Raw genomic sequence first — 20,299 nt, 5'->3', positions numbered from 1 at the left:
GCATGTTATTCCTTGTTGACCTTGAGTCGGGCTGTGTCAGGCCTGCGCACGGTAACCCAGGTCATCCTGTCAGCAGTCAGCTCCAACTGAACCACTCGGCCCGCCATGATCCGCTCTAATCTCTGTTTTCATTATCAACCGGTGACACCAAGGCGAGCTCTCGGAGTGGTCTCACGTGCAAACTAAGAACAACCGAGAGGCAGCTGCGATGATCCACCATCAGTATTTGTGTGTGTGTGTGTGTGTGTGTGTGTGTGTGTGTGTGTGTGTAAGATAATAGAGCCATATGTGCTTTGAAATGTTTCCACCCTGCAGTGTCCAGCCTGCCAGGGCATCTATGCTCACGTGTAACATGTAAACATCAGGGTTAAACTACTGTTTAAAGTGCTGATGTGAAATTATAGAGGTGTCAGTACATTATTTTTTAATTTATTTTTTATGTCACAGTGTTTGGCATGTAGACACCCAGCAGCCTGGGTAGCAGCTGCCACCCCTCTTGCTTACATGGTTTGATAGCACAGCGGGGGATTTAAAGATTTAAGCTTTAACTCCACCGTTAACATTTGCAGCTGTGTGTGACGTGTATCAGTATCTGGCTGCAACCCCTTTAAACCTCAAATTAAGCCCTGTGGCGCTGACACTGAACCACATACCTGCTGGCAACAGTTACTTTTAGTCTGATCGGTCTGATCTTTAAAGATAATGGTAGTTGTTTTAATATGTAGCGTCACATGAAAGCGCCGTCTCCCTTTGCTCAGTGGAAGATGCACAGAGGTGATCTTTGTCTTGTGTTAAAGCTCTGCAGGAAGCACCGGAGCGCGCAGACAGTCAGGGATTATCTAGGGTGAAGTGAATCTGCCTCTGAGGCCTAAAGCTCCAGCAGGTGGGGACTTCTGCCTCAAGAAGAACCCACCTGTCAGTTCACACAACAGGTGTCTGTTAGGGGGAGGTGGAAGCACAGTCACTCCCTCAGCCTCTGGTAGGCACATATGGCCCTTCACCTGCACTGTTACAACACAGTCGTAGATGTTTCACACCCTCCAGTCAAACAGGAGCAGGGGTTCATAAGTGTGTGCTGTTTTTGACTTTTTAAAGCATCCCCCTGCTTTTTATCTTTTGTGGACTGGAAAGGTACAAGACACTGTGCTGCAGCTCTGTGGCTGGGGGGCCATACTGGAAACAAGCATGCTATTTCATCTCTTTACTTGAGACATGAGCCCAGTTAAGCCCCTTAATCGCTCCTAATAAGCTTAAAGGTGGCCATTGTTGATATGGTTACTGTTGTGATAAGTTAACCTCATGGAGACGGACTCGGCTGCTGTGGTATTTCTCGACCAAAATCACCTCCCGTCCTCCACATGCGCCCCCTGACTGCTTAAACGAACACAAAAGCTGGCTGTTGGTGGCTAAACACAATCGCTCCTGTAATGTTGACGGAGCAGCAGTCGAAGGTGCGTCACTACAAGTCAGGTAGAAATGCCTTAAGCTCTCTTAACTATGTATTATTAAGCCTGAGCTGTAATCTGCAGGCAGTTACGTGGCGGAAGTTCAGACAACATCTGCTTCACCTGATTCCCACTAATAGAGATCATCATTTGAATTAGTCACAGTTCCCACTTCTCCTGTGCACGTTACGCTGTCAGTGTTACACTGAGCGCAGGTCTGTCTGGGCGGTGTCCACAGGAACTTTTTGTTCTAGCACACAAAAGGTAAACAATACATTTAGATCCTTCCATGACATGCAACACCAAAAGCTCCTCCAACACGGTATAAAATCCAGACAGGGCTCACGTCACTGCTCATAAACCGACCGAATGTTTATATCAGGACTATAATACAATAGAAAAGTAACCAGTCATTCATCCTGAAGCTTGTTTTGGCAAAGTTTGAACCCTACATGGGTCTTCCTCTGGCAAACACTCGTATTAAGGTAATAAGCTTTATATAAAACATCTTTTTATTTTAATCCAACACCTATCTCACTGAGGTGTTTTGGATGTGCATGACTATTCCAGCCTGTTATACTGACGCTAAAACATGCACGTATAGTCATACTGCTAAAAGAGGATTAGAGACTGACTGATAGTATTGCATGGATCCTATTATTTTAGCTCATTACAGATATACCAGTACCAGTGTATACAGTGTCTCAGCTGATTAAATCAAGAAATGTCTGTACAGAAATGCAAGAAAGACATTATTAGATTAATAATGTAACTTATATCACATGTTTTTATTGTTATTTCTGTGACTTGTTTGGGGATCATGAGCAAACTATGAGATTCTCAACCTCTGCAATCCCTCCCTGTTTTTCTTTCTCTAGAGGACTGTCAACATGCGTAATCGATGCAAACTACATTATAAAACTGGAGGGAAAATATCAGAAATTCCTTGGCCATAGCAACTGACGGACCACTCTGCTTTTGATAAATGAACAGCAACTTTGGAAACAAACTACCTTAGATAGACTCTTGATGCCAAATGTCAACTCATCTTGAGAGCTTTCATACAGGTTTCATACATTATTGTCATTCTTTGAGAAATTAAAGATGTAGTTTTGTAAAGGTGGAATCTCTTTAATTTATCAAGAGCTTAACTTTAAAGCTATAAAGACACGTGGCTGTAAATGTAGAGCTGCTGCTACTGTTGCTAAAAGAAGCAAGACGAAAAAAAAAAAAAAACTTCCCAGGTGGCAGCTACCTAGCAACCCTTCCCCCACAGGCCCACATGCAACTCAGGTGCAGTTTAGTCAACATAGACTGAGCTTCGGAGGAAATGTAGAGGTAATAAAAAATACATGAGCCATTGTAAGGTTCCCTCCCACTTCCATTCATCGACCCTAAAAGAGGAGTTTACAGCTTGCTGGATCTCTGCTGTCGTATGTCATTGTCATTGCTTCGTGCACAAAACTGCAACCGATATGAAATGCTAATCGCTGTCTGGACCGGGCTCCAGTTTTTTAAAGGCCATATTTTGCACAATACCTGATCTTATTCAAGGGTGGCAGTTTCCAGCGGTTTCCTCCATCCTGCAGCAGACAGCAGGACACTTTTATACTCCCATGTTTCATCTTTAAACTCTGTAATCACGTTCTATATAAACAGCCTCACCATGCTCTACTTCCATCACAGCTTCCTGTATTTTCAGTAGTATCACTGTTTATGAGGGACAAGCTTAATGCAAGATTGGCTTGAGTGCATTTAAAAATACTGCTGCACCCAAAACCAATTAGCCACTTTTGATGCATAAATACAGTTTTCTGTTGATTATGACATACCGAGTTGTAAAAGTTGGTGCACTCCTTGTGTGTTCATGGCTTTGTAGATGTTCAAAAACTTTTTTTGGGAGGATTTTTTTCTTTATTTCTTTCTCTCTTTTTTTTTTTTTTTGGCTAATGAGAAGATTTTATTGTGGTTTCCCGAAACCCATAAAATCAGTACACCCTGTCTCCTGCAGATACTGCTCGCAGTGTGTGCTATTATGTGTGCTATTTTTACTCATTTGCTCACTGGCACTGTAAGTAGATTCAGTGCAATGAAGTTTGGCCCAACTGCAGAAACAAGTCCGCTCATACAGTGCCTGCTATAAACTGTAATGTACAAGAGAGTGCTCAAACAGAGGCAACAGCAAGTATCGAAGCATCACTTGTATGATGCAAACCAGATGTAGTAAAAGTGGTTGTAGTTTTTGGTGAGTCTGGAAAAATGTCAAACACAGAAGATGCCATTGAATTTCTGGTCGGATTTGTAATCTTGCTCCTAGCTCCTAATTCTATTACGTTTACTTTTTACTACTTTAACTTTAACTTTTACTCTTCGATTGTATTTTGTTTTGGTGTCGGTCAGGCTGCTTGTGTTTTGACAACAGTTAAAGGAATAGTTTGACATTTATTCACTCTCTTGCTGAGAGATTTCCACCTCTCTTGTGTCTGTACGCTCAATATGAAGGTGGTTAGACTCAAAGCGCAGAGAAACACCTAGCGTCGCTTTGTCCAGAAATACAAAATAAATCTGCAAATCTGTCCACTGATACTTAACATTTAGCAAATAAGTGCATTCCCCAAAACGTCGAGCCTTGGCTTCTTTTGTTAAATTTTAAGAAAATGGGAGAAAATCAAAGTAAATAGTTGAAGAAAGTATTGTTTTTGGCGTTGATAGTGAAACTGTTTCAGCACTAGTATCTGAGCATGTGATACCCAACCCTACTCATCATTTGGTTTCAGTTTTGTCTATTTGTCTCAGTGCTGAAGTTATTAATGGACACAGTTAATAATCAGTTCATAGTTTTAGATCCACTGGTTCCACCTGCTCAAATGTTTGTTAAGCTTTTGGTGTTGAGAACATTTTTGATAATAGCTTGACAATTAATCTTGATTTTTTTTTTTACTTTAATTGACTTGAAATTGAAATAATGCATGAAAAAAAAACTAGTGCTGAAGCAATTAAGTCATTTAATTGATGACTAATGGAAGAAAATTAATCGACAAAACAAACTGAGATGTCCCCCTGACCTCTGGGTACTTATGATGGGCATTTTTCATAATCTTCTGACATTTTAAAAACTAAACATTGCATTGATTGATATTAAGTTAGTTGCGGCCCTTATCTGTTTGTTTAAAAGCCATTGGTCTCAAGGAAGCAGAGTTACCTAAGGACAAAGGGAAGCAGGAGGCGATGTGGTGCTGGTGGAAGGTTTACATCAGCTCTGCTGTAGTAAGAATTGGAACCATTTCTGTTTCTGTGAAACTGGACTCATGGGGTAGAAAGAGCTGGAAGCCGCACTGTTTACCTTTCAGCTCAGAGTTATAAAGCTCATATAATAACACCAGCTCAAATTAAATCTGTAAAACCTTATTAACGTCTTGCTACTGGGTCTGCACAGTTTGCATTTTGAGCCATGAGGTTAAAGAACAAAGCATAAATCTAGTTTGGCACCAGTCCCACATTTCTGTTGCCTCACTCTGTCTCTAGCCAGCCTGGGCCTCATACAAGCCTGGCTGCGTAACCTTTATCTGAGCGTGGCTAGTGTTCACTGCCATAACACAAGCTGTGGGCTTCCTATCAGTTCCACTGTAGCCAACATCAACACTGTCCTTCCTCACTGGGCCCATGGTGAAGCGAAATCCAGCTTATCAGAGCCAGCCAATCTTCTCTGAGGAGAAAGTGAAGGAGGCCCGCAGTGATAGCCTACATTTACACATGGCAGCACGTCACCTTGACGTGAGAGCTGTTTTTTTTTTTTGTTTTTTTTTTAAAATTAGCTTGGCACAGGAAGGCCACACTGTCACCTATAAAATTTACGTACTGTACTACATGTGCACTCATTTAATGATTGCAAGATACAGCTTGTCTGTATCATACAGTGTGCTGAAAGCAGATAACAGTGTCGCATTGGCTGCTGTTGATAGTGTGTTAGTGTCTTTTTTAAGGTGGATACTGTAGATACAAGCTGGGGCAGCATGGTGGTTCTGTGTTCAGGGGCCTGCGGGTGTTTGGTGTGTTTGTATGTTTCTATTGGAAACTGAAGTGCTCTTAGATGTGAAGGTGAGTGTGAATGTGTTTTTCTATACGTCACAGCCCTGTGGTAGACTGGTTGACTGTACACTGCCTTGCACCTAATCCATCCTGGTGGAGGCTGCAGACCTGCCCCAGCGTGGATTTTTAAAAGACGGTCTAGAAAATCGATGTCCAGATTCCTCATGCTCTTAAAACTTAAGAAAACTACACACAGAGGGTTGTAGGTGTCAAAGAATGAAAAAAGCTGCTAGTCTTGCTTTAAATTCAGTAATCATCAGTGTTTATCCATGTAAGATAAGTAACAAGTTTAGAATTAAGCACACAGGAACCTAATAAGAAAGTAAAATGCACTGCATTTCCATCCAAAGTAAGTACATGTACATCCACAGCTTCATTATTCAGCTCAAGATTTGGATCATTATTACAATAATGTGTTTACAATAGCCTGAGCAAGTTTATGAAAGGAAGCCAAACACGATAGCTCAGATAAGCCAGTATTAGACTGCAGTAATCTGACTTTCTGTTTGTTTTTCTATTATATTCAAGGACTTAACAAACATCCCGAATATTCTGTAAAGTGATGACATTGAATATGTGATGTCATTGATTATCTTTGTATCATAGTAATGACAGAATTAGGAAATTGCATTGATTAGTAGAGCAAAGCTTCTCAGCTGGAGTTACATATAGCTTTGTCGGACACAGACTGGGAACACTGTGTGGAAAAAACAGATTAGAAACTGGTTTTCCATCTGCCAGATGTCATAACTGAGCTGCTGTACTTTTGCGTACACAAGTGTGCCATTGGCAAAAGGCTCTGTCTCTGCTGAGTCACTGCTTTTATGCTTTTATTGGGTTCCCTCTGTGGATCAGTTCTTCATGTGTGAGGTTTTCAGTAAGTAGTCCAGGTTTCTTTACAGTTTTCCAGCTTCCAGTAATAGTTTTCTGGTGCCCCATATTTTATACAATCACTACAATCTGCGTCATGTTTTCTCAGATGGAGCTCAACGGAAAGCTGTTTTCTTGTCATCGGGTTTATCCTCTGTGATCCTTTCAAAATGACATCAGTATCCATCCCTCTGGAAGAGTTTTTTGTGTTTACGGTAATTGGGTTGGCTCTGTTCTTTAAAGGAGGAGAGATATATTCCTTTTTTTCTTTCATCTTCTCTTTGTACTCTGTGCTTATATCCTGGATGCACATACCTCTATTGGGGCTTAACCCTTAGTCAGATTAGCTCCTAACCGTCAGTCTATTAATGCATCTCAAAACTATTCTTCATAAAGATGATTCCTCATACACCATAGGCCTCTATACACAGTTCAATAACAGCAATCTTACAGGTTAATTGCATGTCACACTATGCAAGATGGTTCTAAAAAAATCTTGGTAGCAATCTGTGTCAGACAGAATGATTTAAACTTGACAGACTGAGCGATTGAAGTCTGTTGAATCGTAGTATTAGGATGTAAATGGACCAAAAAACACAAGCAGAGATACATCATCAAGTTGTGTTTATTCTGAGTTTTGTACCACATGATATCTTTATTACAATGAATATTTCCTTTTTATTATTCCTCTGTATGCTTACAAATTATTTCAATAACAGAATTTCAATTTTATATTATTTTTAGGGATACAAAGGGCAGCAGATCCAATCAGTTTTCTGTGATATAAAACAGAAGGAAGCAGAAAATCCTGTAAGCTGTAACAGGAGGAATCTTTGGCATCTTGCTTGATAAATGATTAATCGATTATAAAAATTGTTATCTGTCTTTTGACTGATCTCATAATCGCCGAATTGTTGCAGCACTACCACGAACAAAGATTTCTCTGTGGCTCTCTCACGACTGTCAATGTTTGTCCGGGACAAAATGAATCGCAGTGTATAGCAGCCTTTAGAAGAAATATCAGTCACTGCATTTTGGAAAAAAAAAAAAAAGTCTTCTCCTCAGTGTTTTTGGTATTGACAGTGTGTGACTGTACAGCCATTCCTTTAGGGGAAAAACATGTGGTCACCCTGCAGCTTGGGCCCTGCAGAGGCCCGAGTCCTGCTTCCTAAACAAACCAAAGACCTCAAGTTTTAATAGCTGTTGCGGCTCTGAGGCCATAGTTGGTAAGGGAAAGGACTGCTCTACGGGGTAACCTCTGGTCATGTCTGAACTGACCATGTGTGTCGGAGCGTGCAGGACGGAGGCGTCAGGAGTGTAAATGTGCTCTAAGTTGCCATGTGAGTCCTGGGATGAATCGCCCATTGGTGTTCACTAAAGACTCTACCTGTTTTGGGGTCCGGCACCTTGCAGTACCCATCAACAAACACTATAATGTGTTTTCTCAGTCAACAGAAAACATTCATTTGTGTTCTCACCAGACTTGAACTGTGCTGTCTCAGTTCATATTCATCTTGAAAATCTGTGGGTTTCTAAAGTTGGCGTTCACGTTCATGCTCTCAAACTATCCGTCATTTTGAGTCTGTATTGGACACAGTCTGGCAGAGAGGCGAGGATTCATAAATCCTTCATGTTGCTGCCTTCCCGTGACAAGGGCACCACTTGCATACCATCACTTCGTAAACTATATCCGGTCCTGGTCGCCAGCGGCACTTGATAGCACATCCTTGTTTGTTAGTGTAACACTATGCCCCCCCACCCCCCTCCCGCATCCAGAGGTAGAGCGGAGTACAAAGAAAGTAGTTACCAAACATACAGTTTCAACATGGAACTCTTGCTTCATGTTTCACAAATCTTTATTTAATTCTCTTGTGAATAAAAAAATATCGCAATTCTTTCCAGGTATTTTAAATCTCAAGTCATATTCGAGGGTTTTTAGCAGCTTTAACTTCACAAAAACTTATATTAAAAAAGACAAAGCTGCGTCGAGATGAAAGCACCTTCCTTGCGCGCTTGCTGTTACTGGGCCTGGGGTCATAACAACTTCAAAAGGCTTTTCTCTAACACCCTCATGGTCAGATCTCAGTCGTAGTGGTTCCCGGCAAAGCTTAGCGTTACAGTATTGTCCTGCTTGGAGTACCAGATGTGTGGAGATTCGTGCGTCAGGATGTTTTCATCCTTAGAAAAATATTCTTCATTGACTTTCAAATACTTCCTGTGATTGTCTAGAACAGTGACTCGCAACATGGGGGTTCGCAAGATACAACAAATTTCAGGGGGCATGAAATAATCCAGCCAGAAAAAATCTTATTTTGGTGCCACTTTCTTGGAAGGCACCATTCATAATGTGTTTTTTAAAAGGTAACTATTTATTTCATTAATGATTAAGAAATTACAAGTAGTTTGCTTATCATTCATTTATCAGCCCATGCATAAGACCAACTTTTGGGTTGCCAGGGTTTGTAAATAATCCCTTTAGTTGATGTTTTATCCTGCTCCGGCTCGGCTTCATCAAGAAAACTAAATTCAAAACCTTTATTAACCACTAAGATTCACAACCTCTAACTTGATTGATTGTTGCAACATTTGTAATTGCAGATTGGATGGCTTACTAGAAACTGAGAAACCCAAGAACATTTATTAATGGATTATTGACATTTGTAACTATATTATTTCAAACAGGAAGGTGAAATACCAGTGAGAGTTTGCTTACAACCTGGCAACCCAAATGTTGTTTGTAATAATTGCTTATAACTGATCAGCGAGGCATTAGTCAATTATTCATTAACCCATAATAGAGCCGTTAGTTACAGCCTATAAACCCCTTCATAAAATGATACGTTGTCTTCTACACATAATTGGGTTTAGTCTTCAGACTTCCTCCTTTGTGCTTTTAGAAATAGCAGCTTGTTGTTGGTCCTGAACTTAAGGTTTGGGAACCATTGACATAGAGACCCTCTTATACTTCCACTCTCCTTCTCATGTTTGACAAAACCACCTGAGTAGACTTTAACGAAACATAAAAAACAAGCATGTGTCAATGCTGCTTGGCCCACTTCTGTCGAACAGTGACTGTGATAAACTGGCGCCAGATGATCTAAGGAATCCGCCCACAGGACAAACCTTTTTAAAACCTGTCAGATATGTATTGTCATGAACTTGTTGAGGCCTGTTGTCTAGTAACGGTAGCCTGCATGACAATCATCCTACACATTTTAAAATAATAAGAGTTGAGGTAATTCTTGGAATCAGATTGGATAAGTGGTTCCAGCCACTGATGATAATGATTAGAAGAAATTTGAGTGCTACCAGGCTGCTGTCAAAAATGTTAGAGGTAATTGGTAAGCAGCTGGCATACTGTATATTTTTTTATTTTGTTCTCAGATCAGAAAAACAAATTACGTCCTTTTAAACGTGAGTGTGTTGGTGCTACAGCCCCCAGAGTGGCTTGTTCATAGGAGGTCAGTGACATAATTCAATGTTAAACAGTAGCAAATAAACCATTCTTGTTTTATCATTCAATAAAAATGACCCCAAAAAGTACAAACGCAAAGTACCAACAAAAATAATGACGTGAATTCTTGCACTATAAAATATTTACAGTCAAATATTTATGACTTTTTCACTCTCAGTAGCAGTAACTGATCAGAATGGCTCTCTGTTGCAAAGGTGTACCAACAAACATTATTGTTTTTGGCTGTCACAGTGGCCCGGCCAGGTGAGTCAGTACAATCAGGTTTAAGAGCCCACAGGTTTCGCCTCGGCCCTTTTATACCAAGTAGAAGACTGTAGTAGCTGTGACGTAAACATGACAGACTGTAATGTCCGCTGTGCCGGTGGTTCCTATCACACAATTTTAAATAATGTCCCTCAGTGTGCAGGAAGAGGAGCTGCTAAATATATGTTGTTTATTTATAAAAGTACAAGAACCTCATGTGACACATTACTTGTTTATTGAATTCTCACACGGCTGCTCCATTAAGCGGGCTTTTCACATCAGTCGGGTTTACAGCGGGTTGCTCGAAAGCCGCGGTGAAAACATCCTGGTAAAATTCATTTTCCAGTTCTTCAGCTTTACATAAACTTGATTCAAAGTCCTTCAAATTGCCGCCGTTAATGAGATTGTTTGTCAACCGGATATGAATATCGTCACCTTGTTTAAACTCATAGAAAGCATGTCATCATACTTGTGTGTGATTGCATAACTAAATTAGATTGTATGACCCATAACTAAGCTCTTTCCACCTCTTTGCTGTTTCTCTGAGTCATGTTGCCCGACTGCTCTGCTGTATTTTTAAAGACAAAACTCTCTCAGGCTGCGTCCTCCAGGCGTCTTGTGATCTCTCCGTGGTTCTCTGGGTCTGCTGAAGAGGACAAAGTGTTTGTTCCATTCACACTTCTCTCTTCAAATGCCATTATGCTGAGAGCGCTGCTAATATACTCTCCCCTTCAGCATTTTGCAAAACCTCCTGCCCTTGCGGGGTCACTTGACCTGAATGAAGCAGGAATGTCCTCTTGTCTCTGTTTAATTTTGACCTGAGACGGCTCAGAGGTCAGAACCGGTCTTCAGACTGTCGCAAACACACCTTCCAAGTTGAGAGGTGAAACCGCAAAGTGGGCACTGTGTGTGACCATCTTACATCTTGCCAGTTCACCTGTGAGCACAATGCCACCGCCCTTATAGGTGAGAGGGAATGAGGTGAATCAGGCAAACAAAAGCTACCAGTTACTGTAATTGCACAACACAATGCTCAGCTGGGAAGGCAAGCGGAGTATTCAAGAAGCAAACTCTTAAAAACTGTGCAGCGCAGTTTATAGACGGCGAGGTTTCAGTGAATAACTAAAAGCAAACACCAGAGAGGTTAAGTGATGTCAGGAATAACAAAGTAAACATACTAAAGATACAAGATCTCTGGTCTTATTCTGTCGAACCAGGTGGTGCAATACTTTCTGAGACAACTCACACTGTACAGTTTCAGAGGACAGCCTTGTACTTGTTGTGCAGAGGTAAACCAGTAAATCTACCAGGCTGATATTACATCACTATCAGTCTAAATATCAGCCAGCAAGTAACAAGAAATAGCAGGACAAATATTCTAAGTTAGGTTTGTGTCACCTTTTAGATAGTTTGTCCACAAAGATGCTGGAAATGCACTGCACGTGTATTTTGGCCACAGTTTAAAAAAAAAGAAACTTAAGAGATCTGTATCAAGGTTGATGACCCAAAAAGAAAATATCAGCTAATGTATTATTGGATAGACTTTTTTTTAAATTCCCAAATATCAGTATCTGCCTCAAAAATCCAGGACTGGTCGGGCAATGAAATCTGTTCATCTAAAACAAATATCTAAATCCATTTGGAGACAAAGACGTGCTTGACAGCCCACACTTCGCTGCTGAAACACGAGAGAGATCCTACATCTAGGTCTCTTTAACTCGTGCAGGTAATTAGCCGGGCGCCGCAGGTTAGGTCAGGTACTCAGAGTGAGAGCAGCAGTCAGAGGCTGGTTTTGAGTCCTCAATCCTTATGAGATTAATGGCTAACCTCCCTCTGCCCGCTCCATTTACAGAACATGTCAGGTTTTCCTTGGAAGGAGTACACTGGCACCTCAGTTCTCACCTGCAAACATCTAAATGCAACACTGTACCAGTGTGAGTGCCTACGTGCATGTTTATACGAAGTGTATGTCAGTCAAGGCGAGTATGTCAGTCTTAGAGTTGTGAGGTCAGACTTTTTTTTTTTCTTTCTTTTTTTTTTTGCCTTTGACCTCAATCCCAGATCTTGGCGAGTCAGTCGTCACCGCCGCTGATGGACAGTGGCTTGGTAATGCTGAAGCTGTGCGGGTTCTCTCCTCTCTGTGAACTCTGCTCTTTATCTGCAGGGCTCTTCGCTGTCAGCATCTGGAGCACAGGAATTATGGCCTGTAAACAGCACTTTCAATGATAAGTTAATGGCAGGAAGAAGAGGGTAGGTTTACCTTCTCCCTAAACCCCTAAAAGGGTTCACACAGAGGTCGAGGTAGATTTGGAAAGAATGCCAGCTGAATTTGATCATTTCTGCAATTACACTAAAAGTAAGGGCTTGTCCAGCTTCTGTTAAGAGCTGCTTTTGTAGGGCTGCGGCTAAGAACATTAATTTATCCATTATTTTATCAATTAACTGAATAATCATTCAGTTAATATCCCGGAGCCCAGGGTTGGCAAGAGACAAACAACAAGAGACATTGTTGGTTTAGGTTTTTTTAATGGGCTTTGTTGACAATAAGTGAAATATAGAATAACATCAGCCTTATCATTTGATAGGGATGGGAATTGATAAGATTATATGCCATTATCGATTCTGCTTATTGTTCCAATTCTGTACCAATTCTTTTAACAACTCTTGATCAATTTTCTGCTTAGAAAAAAAGTAGGACTACAGGTTTTTAGCATAAAGGAAACACTTTAATTATCTCTGGGTCTGAAAAACAGTGTAGTAACCCGAAACAGGAGAAAAGGCATGCATGTGACTCAGGTGTGCAGAAGCTCTGCTGTTTTCATTTAGATTTTTCTTAGTCAAAGAAAAAAAAAATCTGTTATGCCTGCCTGCGTGGAGCTAATGTTGTTAAAACTGAGGATGTTTACCCTCAGTAATGGAAGAGCTGTTCAGTTTGGAAAGCAGTCGGGCTCATGTGCAGAGTGTCGAAAATACATGGCATTCCTGGAATTCAAATGTTTCGCTATTATGCTGCCTTACTTTACATTTTTATGAACTTCCACTGTCGTCATCTTTCTGTGTGAGATGAAGCCATCACAATTTGGACCGTTACTTCCTGTCCCTGAGGACTCATCCTTGTTGCAAGTTTCTTGCAGCGTAGATGCAAGAGTTTGACGTCAGAAGAACATGCGGCATCAATAAAAGGAATTGATGAGCTCGGAGGCATACGAGTCTGATGGTTTGGAACCGGTTCTCGATTCCCATCCCTTGTTGCTGAGTAATATTCTGTCCGTTGACTAATCCATCAATCACCAGCTCTATACGTAATATCATTTTCAGTTCAGATCCAAGTGTTCAAGACATAAATCTGAAAAAACTGCAGTGGAAATGCTGCTTCTAACCCTTAACACACATCCCTACAGGCTATATGTATTATGACTGAATCCATTTTCTCACTTGCCCTTCTTTTCTCTCTGTAGTTAGTCAAGATTCCTACAGATGCCACAGCCCGTCCACACACTGAGTGGATGTTCCCAATTCCTGGTCACACTTCTGGTATCTATTTGAGTGTAACATCAGCGCAGTGCAAACTGTTCATTCCCGTATTAAGCCACAACGTACAGCACCTGGTTTGGGGTAAATGTTGGCTGACACGTCGTGTCCATGTACTGGTTGTCATAATAGGGGCGCTGACAGGGACTTCTTAATACCAGTGGCCCCTCTACCATCAACACTGCTTATGTAACTCCACTTACATGGCAACAAGCCCAAGTATTTCCGACCCTGGCTATAGCAGACCCCCCAACTCAACGCACACACCTCCCAGTGGCTAAGAATAAATGATCCAGCTGGAAGAGAATACATTAAAAGAGCCAAGGCTGATTCACACACCTCTGAATCTGAACTGTTTTTCTGGATATACCCACTTGTCTTTTCAAAACACAGATGGTTTGTTTTTGTGGCTCCCCCCTGCATAGCTTTCTCCAGTCTTATGCAATGTTTTTTGGCCTCATTCGTTAAAAAAAAAAAAGGCAGGCAGGCAGCAAGAGAGAGGTGGAGGCAGGGCAGATAGATGCAGTCAAATGTCCCATGGAAAAGTTGGATAAAAACCTTTCTCAGCTGTCAACAGCCGAGTCCTTCTGGAGGAAAGGCCAGAGGCCCCTTTCTAAAGATAGATATCATTTCGGCTAATTGAAGCAGTATATTGAAGCAGAGTATAAATGTAATAATGAAAGGAATAATCATGTGTATTTGTCTTTTCTCTGGTTAATTGGTGGCTCTTATGATTGTGTGAACAGTCTCAGTCAAAATTAAGTATTACTGTATGGCTGCTTTTCATTTCTGCTGTTAGTCAGAGCTTAAATGTGTATGTGTCTACAGGGAGGAGGCGTTGTTATGTTACCCTGAAATTAAGCACCACTGCAGTCAGATCACATGTTAACACAGCCCGTACTTGTTGCCTTTTTTGTTTCCATCTGAACTTAATTTTCCACTTTACACTTTTTGACATCTTAAATGAACAATTCCTGAGTTTGCTGTTTTTGAACTGAGGACAGGTTTCGATGAGTCACATGAAATAACATCTCCAGTTTGTCCAACGCAGCTCACATATCATGAACGGTGTCGTTCAGACTGGCTGCAGCAGGATTTTTTTTTTTTTTTTTTGCTTCTTCCAAGAACGCCTGCATTTAGCATTTTGACATTTCGCAATCATGCCATCATCCAGCATGCCAAGCGGTAGTAAATCCTGTGGTTTTGGAAGTGGCAGGTTTCTCCCAAGAGGCCCAGCCACGTGCCACAGCTAATGTGTGTTAACATTGAGTTTGTGCTGCAGCAGCCATCATACAGTATCTACGCGCAAGCGACTGTCCACAGGAGACAAAGCTCGCTCCGCAGGGCTCTGATGTTATCGCACTTAGATACATAAATAACCAGATGTACATCAACCCATAAACCCACTGACTCACTCACCCAGGCTCACACACACACACACACACACACACACACACACACACACTGTTACATTCACACTATGTTTTGTGTCATATTGCGCCTGTTTCCTTTTTTTTTTTTCAGTGATCTATGGTGGCTGTAAACCTCAGCGTCCACGACTGTAATTTGGGCCATAAAGTTCAATTGCGTCTGTCTAGCACAACTTAGATTCAAGCTGAAGAAGATGCATGTGTATTTGTATGATCTAATAGCCTCATGCAATAGTCATGACTCTTACTCTTAACTCGAGATGTTTTTTCTTTCTCGCATTTCTGACAGAGGTCTAACACATGAGGAATAAGCTGCAGCTTGTGTTCACATCATGGACTGATGACTATCGTCCTGAAAGCGAACCACTGGGTTAGAAGTCACCTCTTTGTCTTGCTTTTGAGCTCGGGGGGGGGGGGGGTAATATCTGACAGGTGACTGACGCAGGTAAAAGGGGCCTTTTTCGTTGTGCAACTTCAGGTAGCGCAGGTCCTCAGACAGTCTGCCTCCTGTGTTGATGCGGCAGCACTAACAGCAGCACCACCTCCTCACTTACTGGGGGGAAAAAGCAGAGAGGAAGGAGAAGGGGTAGCGGTCAAGCTGATTGTAAGCATAAACATATGCAGAGCTTTTTTCCCAGAAATCTGCTTCAATGCAGGATTCATGGGCCCGAAGTCTCCCAGGAGTTTTCCACCAACCACCCACCACAGACCGAGTTACTCCGGCAGCAGTAAAATTGAGCCATTCATCCTAAAGGAAGCACAAAAATGTCTTTGTTCATCCAGCGTGATTGCAGTGTTTGGTTCAGTTTTACGTGGATTTTTTTGGACCCCTCCTCCTTAAATCTGTAAAGTCAGAGCTCCCCTTATTGGAAAATGAATGTGATTATGTAACCGGAGGGTCGCCCAGATGGATGAACCTGTGGTTTCCAGTCCAGCAGCAAGCTCATTAGCTAAAGTAACAGTGATTTATCAAATTGGTCCTGTTTATTTGTAGCTATGTTTATTGCTAACAGGCTTACGTAACCGCACATATCCATGACACGACCGGAGCACGTGCGCGTTAAACCTTTATAGCTCATGCATTTGGAATATGTTGTGGAGCTTTTGATTCTGTCACATGATAACATTATATTGCCTCATTTTTTTATCTGAGCCAGCAGACAGCGGGAGCGCTTACATGTGCTCTGTTCTCCAGGTTACTATTGGATTATCGCGGTGGCATGTTTGCGTGTGTAAATGTCATATTCTGGTTTGGCTAGCCGAAGCACATGATCAGAAAGCCTGATGCTATGTAACAGAATCCCGTTTACAGGAAGTTGAATAAACAGGTGTCCCATGCTTCATGTAAATGTCATTTTTCTTGAATATGCTCAAATCCAGTACAAGGATTTAAAGCGGGAACTTAAGAGTCCATGTAAACGTGTTGTTTCCTCCCTGCAGACCCGTAAGCTGACCAAGGCAGAGCGACAACGTTTCAGCGAGGAGGTGGAGATGCTGAAGGGCCTTCAGCACCCGAATATCGTCCGCTTCCATGACTCCTGGAAGTCGACGGTGAAGGGCCACAAGTGCATCATCCTGGTGACTGAGCTCATGACGTCAGGCACGCTCAAAACGTGAGTCTATGAATGCTGTGGGTGTCACATTTCTCAAATGGCAGATATCCTCTTTCTAAGAGAAACTAGCCTTCAATGTTCTAGGAGCAAATTCAGGAAACTAGCTTGCTTTAAAACTTCCTCTGGGCTGTCATAATAAGAGGTGAATTATTCTGTGACACTAAAAAGCTTCCTCCTCTTGCTGTATTTTTGCTATGTTTAGACTGGGGTGTTTAGTCTTATCATCCTTTGTTTTAGGTACTTGAAGAGGTTCAAGGAGATGAAGCTGAAGCTGCTGCAGCGCTGGAGCCGTCAGATCCTCAAAGGGCTTCACTTTCTGCACACGCGCACCCCTCCTATCATCCACAGGGACCTCAAGTGTGACAACATCTTCATCACCGGCCCCACCGGCTCTGTCAAGATAGGAGATCTGGGGCTGGCCACTCTCAAAAGTGCCTCTTTTGCTAAAAGTGTAATTGGTAAGTGTAAATTTGGTCTGTGTGTGAGTGTTTACCCTGCGCAGATAATTTAAACAGATACCACTTTCACTGATATTTGACAGAAATAGTGTCTAGGACAAAAAAGTGCTTAAATCCAACAGTTTACATCTTATCTAAAACTTCACTGGAACTGGGCCAAAACACGCAAAATGCCAGCAGTCATCACCAGAAATGTTGAGGCTTTGCAATGAAATGAAGCCTTTGTTTTGGGGTTTTTTTAAAGGCTTCTTCTTTTGCTTGAGAACCTCCCAGATTCTCCTGCTTGTATCTCTCTTCTTTCCAAAGCAGCTATGAATGCCTCTGTTTAAATCCCTGCCTGAATTTTTAAATACAACATCAATTACTCAAGTGGCTTTTAATTTTAGTGGGAACTTGCCCTTCCCACCAGATACATGCAGGGAGTGGCAGCCATCTGAGGCAATATAAAGACTTGTTGATACTTGATTCTTGTTGAAAGTGATACTTGATTCAATCAATTTGCCAGTTTTTTTTTAAATTTCCATTTTACTAGAAACAATGCATTATGTGTTTAGTAAGATAAAAGCAGCAATTGACTTTCAAACATAAACTGAGTTGGTTGCTTACTTCAGAAACCACTTGGAGAAAACATGGACAACAACGTTCTTTTCTTTATTCTGCTTTGTGGCAGTTCACATAAACACTTTACCAGAAAGTATGTTGATTTATTTATAATGTTATAATTGATGCTCTTTTGGTTTTGTGTATGTGTTAGCAGATGATACCTCCTTGTTATGTAGCTATGAAAAGTGTCCCTCTTAGTGACAAGACGCTGCAGTTCACTATTGTGGAACGTTTTAGTGTCTTTCAGCTCATTGTTTTGGTTTCGCTCCCCTTAGCTTTACTGTTTAGTTTCATCCATTAGGAAGTCAAACACCGCTCCAAATGAATGCTAATGTTGCTCTGTTTCTGCTCGCAATATCAACTTTATAAGGTGATAATATGCGACTGAAGTGTTTATAGCTCTTTGTGCCATTCCCAAGTGGTAAAAAATCAATTAATGCAGATGTAAGGTTTAGTTTTATACTCTGCTGTCTGTGTCTGGATTATTTTCATGACAGGATGCTCTTCTTTCTTTTTTTAAAAGATTCGAGTCTGATCTTTCAGTACATATATTACATTATGTTCATATTGCTGTAACATTCCATATTGCAAAAGGGGAAAGTTATTCATCGTGCTAGCATGGGTGGAACAGTTAACTTAATGTGTTAGTTCAATAAAGATTTATTTGAACTGAGTGTAAATTGGTCATTCTTCAGTCACTGAGTAGTAATAATTTCACCTCTGCGCTCTGAACCCTGACAGGAACACCAGAGTTCATGGCCCCAGAGATGTACGAGGAGAAGTACGACGAAGCGGTGGACGTCTACGCCTTTGGAATGTGCATCCTGGAGATGGCCACCTCTGAGTACCCGTACTCCGAGTGCCAAAACGCCGCCCAGATCTACCGCAAAGTCACCAGTGTGAGTAAAAGGAGGAGGGACCAGCTCGTTTTTTTTTTTTTTAACCTGTATTTAATGTAATTGTCCACATGTGTCGGCTTTCTTCCTAGAATTAGAGAGAGAGAGGAAGCAGGATTTCTTGTGTATATGTCTGGATATCCTGCTTCCTTGGAAATAAGTGGAGCCCACGTGGAACGAAAGCCTCGTTTTGTCTATTAAAGGCTCAGAATTGCCCATTACAAGCTCAGGGTGAAGAACCATACCACGATCTGACCGGCTTTACTATTTTCAGCCCACAATCATGACGCAGGATGGTATATAATTTTGACTAACTGATTGCCAGTTCAAAGATGTTGTCTACCTGGTTCTGACTATCATTGTATTCACTAGAATATTCCCCTCTCCGTTAAATGATGTTTGAATTGAAAACTGAAGTGACATATCAGAGCTGGCATTCTGCAGCATTCCTGTCTAAACTCTTTGTTAAGCCTTGCAGAAAAAAAAAAAGAATTTTAAGAAACAACAGATGTGTTAGGAAATGAAATCCTTCTCTCGCATGGTAAGATAACTGTCTAAAGATGAAGAGGGCTTGAATCCCAGCCCAGAAAAGCCCTTGCAGAACATAAACTGATGTTGGATTCCGGCCATATCAGAACATTTATACAGAAAAACTGGGGGGGGGGGGGTCCAGAAGCACATTAGTGAGTTTTAAGAGCGTAGCATTACAGCAGTGGCTTTAGGCTGCCGTATTTCAGGCTGCTCCCGGTGTGCCAAGTACAGTGATGATGCCATGGTGGGCAAGAGCAGGCGACAGTGGAATTATATGTTTTGGAAATTGTGTCTCACTCTCTGCTCCACAAAGACAGCAGTTTCTTTCCTGTGTGTCACATATGCAAAGCAAACACAATCTGACGGAGGCTGGAAAGTGAGAAGGCGACAGTGCCAACAAGTCAGAGAGGGTCTGGCTCCTCCACAAACAACACGATATAATAATGTTCCATGTGCAGAGAAGCCGTACAAAAAAAAAAAAAAAAGATTCAATAAAAGCCATATTAGCTGTGCTTTTCACAATTTGTTTGTTTTACGTTTATGTGCAGTGCGGACAAACATGTGTCAGTTTATTACTGTGGCAGTTACATTAACTACCAGCCTATAAACCTTATGTAACTTTTCACTCATATGACTGACATGTGGAAGAACATAAACACTTGTTGTCAGGTTCTTGGAAAACTGACTGCAGACTTTTCATTCTTTGTTCATAATGTTAATTTCAAATCAAATAAATAAATGCTTTTTCTTACAGTGGAGTGCATAAGCCTGAGAAAACCAGCAAATATACATATATTTTTTGCCATTTTGCTTTAAAAATGACAATATCATTGCGAACCCCACTGTGCACATGGACGTTATCATGTCAAGCTGTTGCCACAAAGTTAGAAGCACATTATTCTCTATTATCACATTAACATTTCCCCCTAATTCCCCCTACATGTGTTGGAGCGTCCTCACACTTTTGGCCGTAGAGTGATTTTCCCTGAGTGGAATGGAAACCTACGTTAAAGAAAACCACATTTTGCTTATATGCCATAACCATGCTCCCTTCTTATATTTGTGCAAGATAATTGTTTTGTGATTCACCAAACAAAATCAATAAGGTACTGGCA

The 20,299-nt window shown here is 41.3% G+C and overlaps 1 protein-coding gene across 4 annotated transcripts in view; it reads left to right on the top strand.

Moving 5' to 3' along the window:
- Positions 1 to 20,299, top strand: part of wnk4a (WNK lysine deficient protein kinase 4a) — a 42,645-nt gene that overhangs the window by 1,584 nt on the left and 20,762 nt on the right. For all 4 annotated transcript variants that reach the window (XM_056366256.1, XM_056366254.1, XM_056366257.1 and 1 more), the window contains exons 3-5: positions 16,524 to 16,696; positions 16,934 to 17,154; positions 18,499 to 18,656. In XM_056366256.1, coding sequence (XP_056222231.1) covers positions 16,524 to 16,696; positions 16,934 to 17,154; positions 18,499 to 18,656 — 552 coding nt within the window. The remainder of the gene's footprint in view (positions 1 to 16,523; positions 16,697 to 16,933; positions 17,155 to 18,498; positions 18,657 to 20,299) is intronic.

Source organism: Seriola aureovittata, chromosome 21 (genome assembly GCF_021018895.1).
Source record: "Seriola aureovittata isolate HTS-2021-v1 ecotype China chromosome 21, ASM2101889v1, whole genome shotgun sequence".
Classification (NCBI taxonomy): domain Eukaryota; kingdom Metazoa; phylum Chordata; class Actinopteri; order Carangiformes; family Carangidae; genus Seriola; species Seriola aureovittata.
This window is presented reverse-complemented; position numbering and strand designations above follow the sequence as displayed.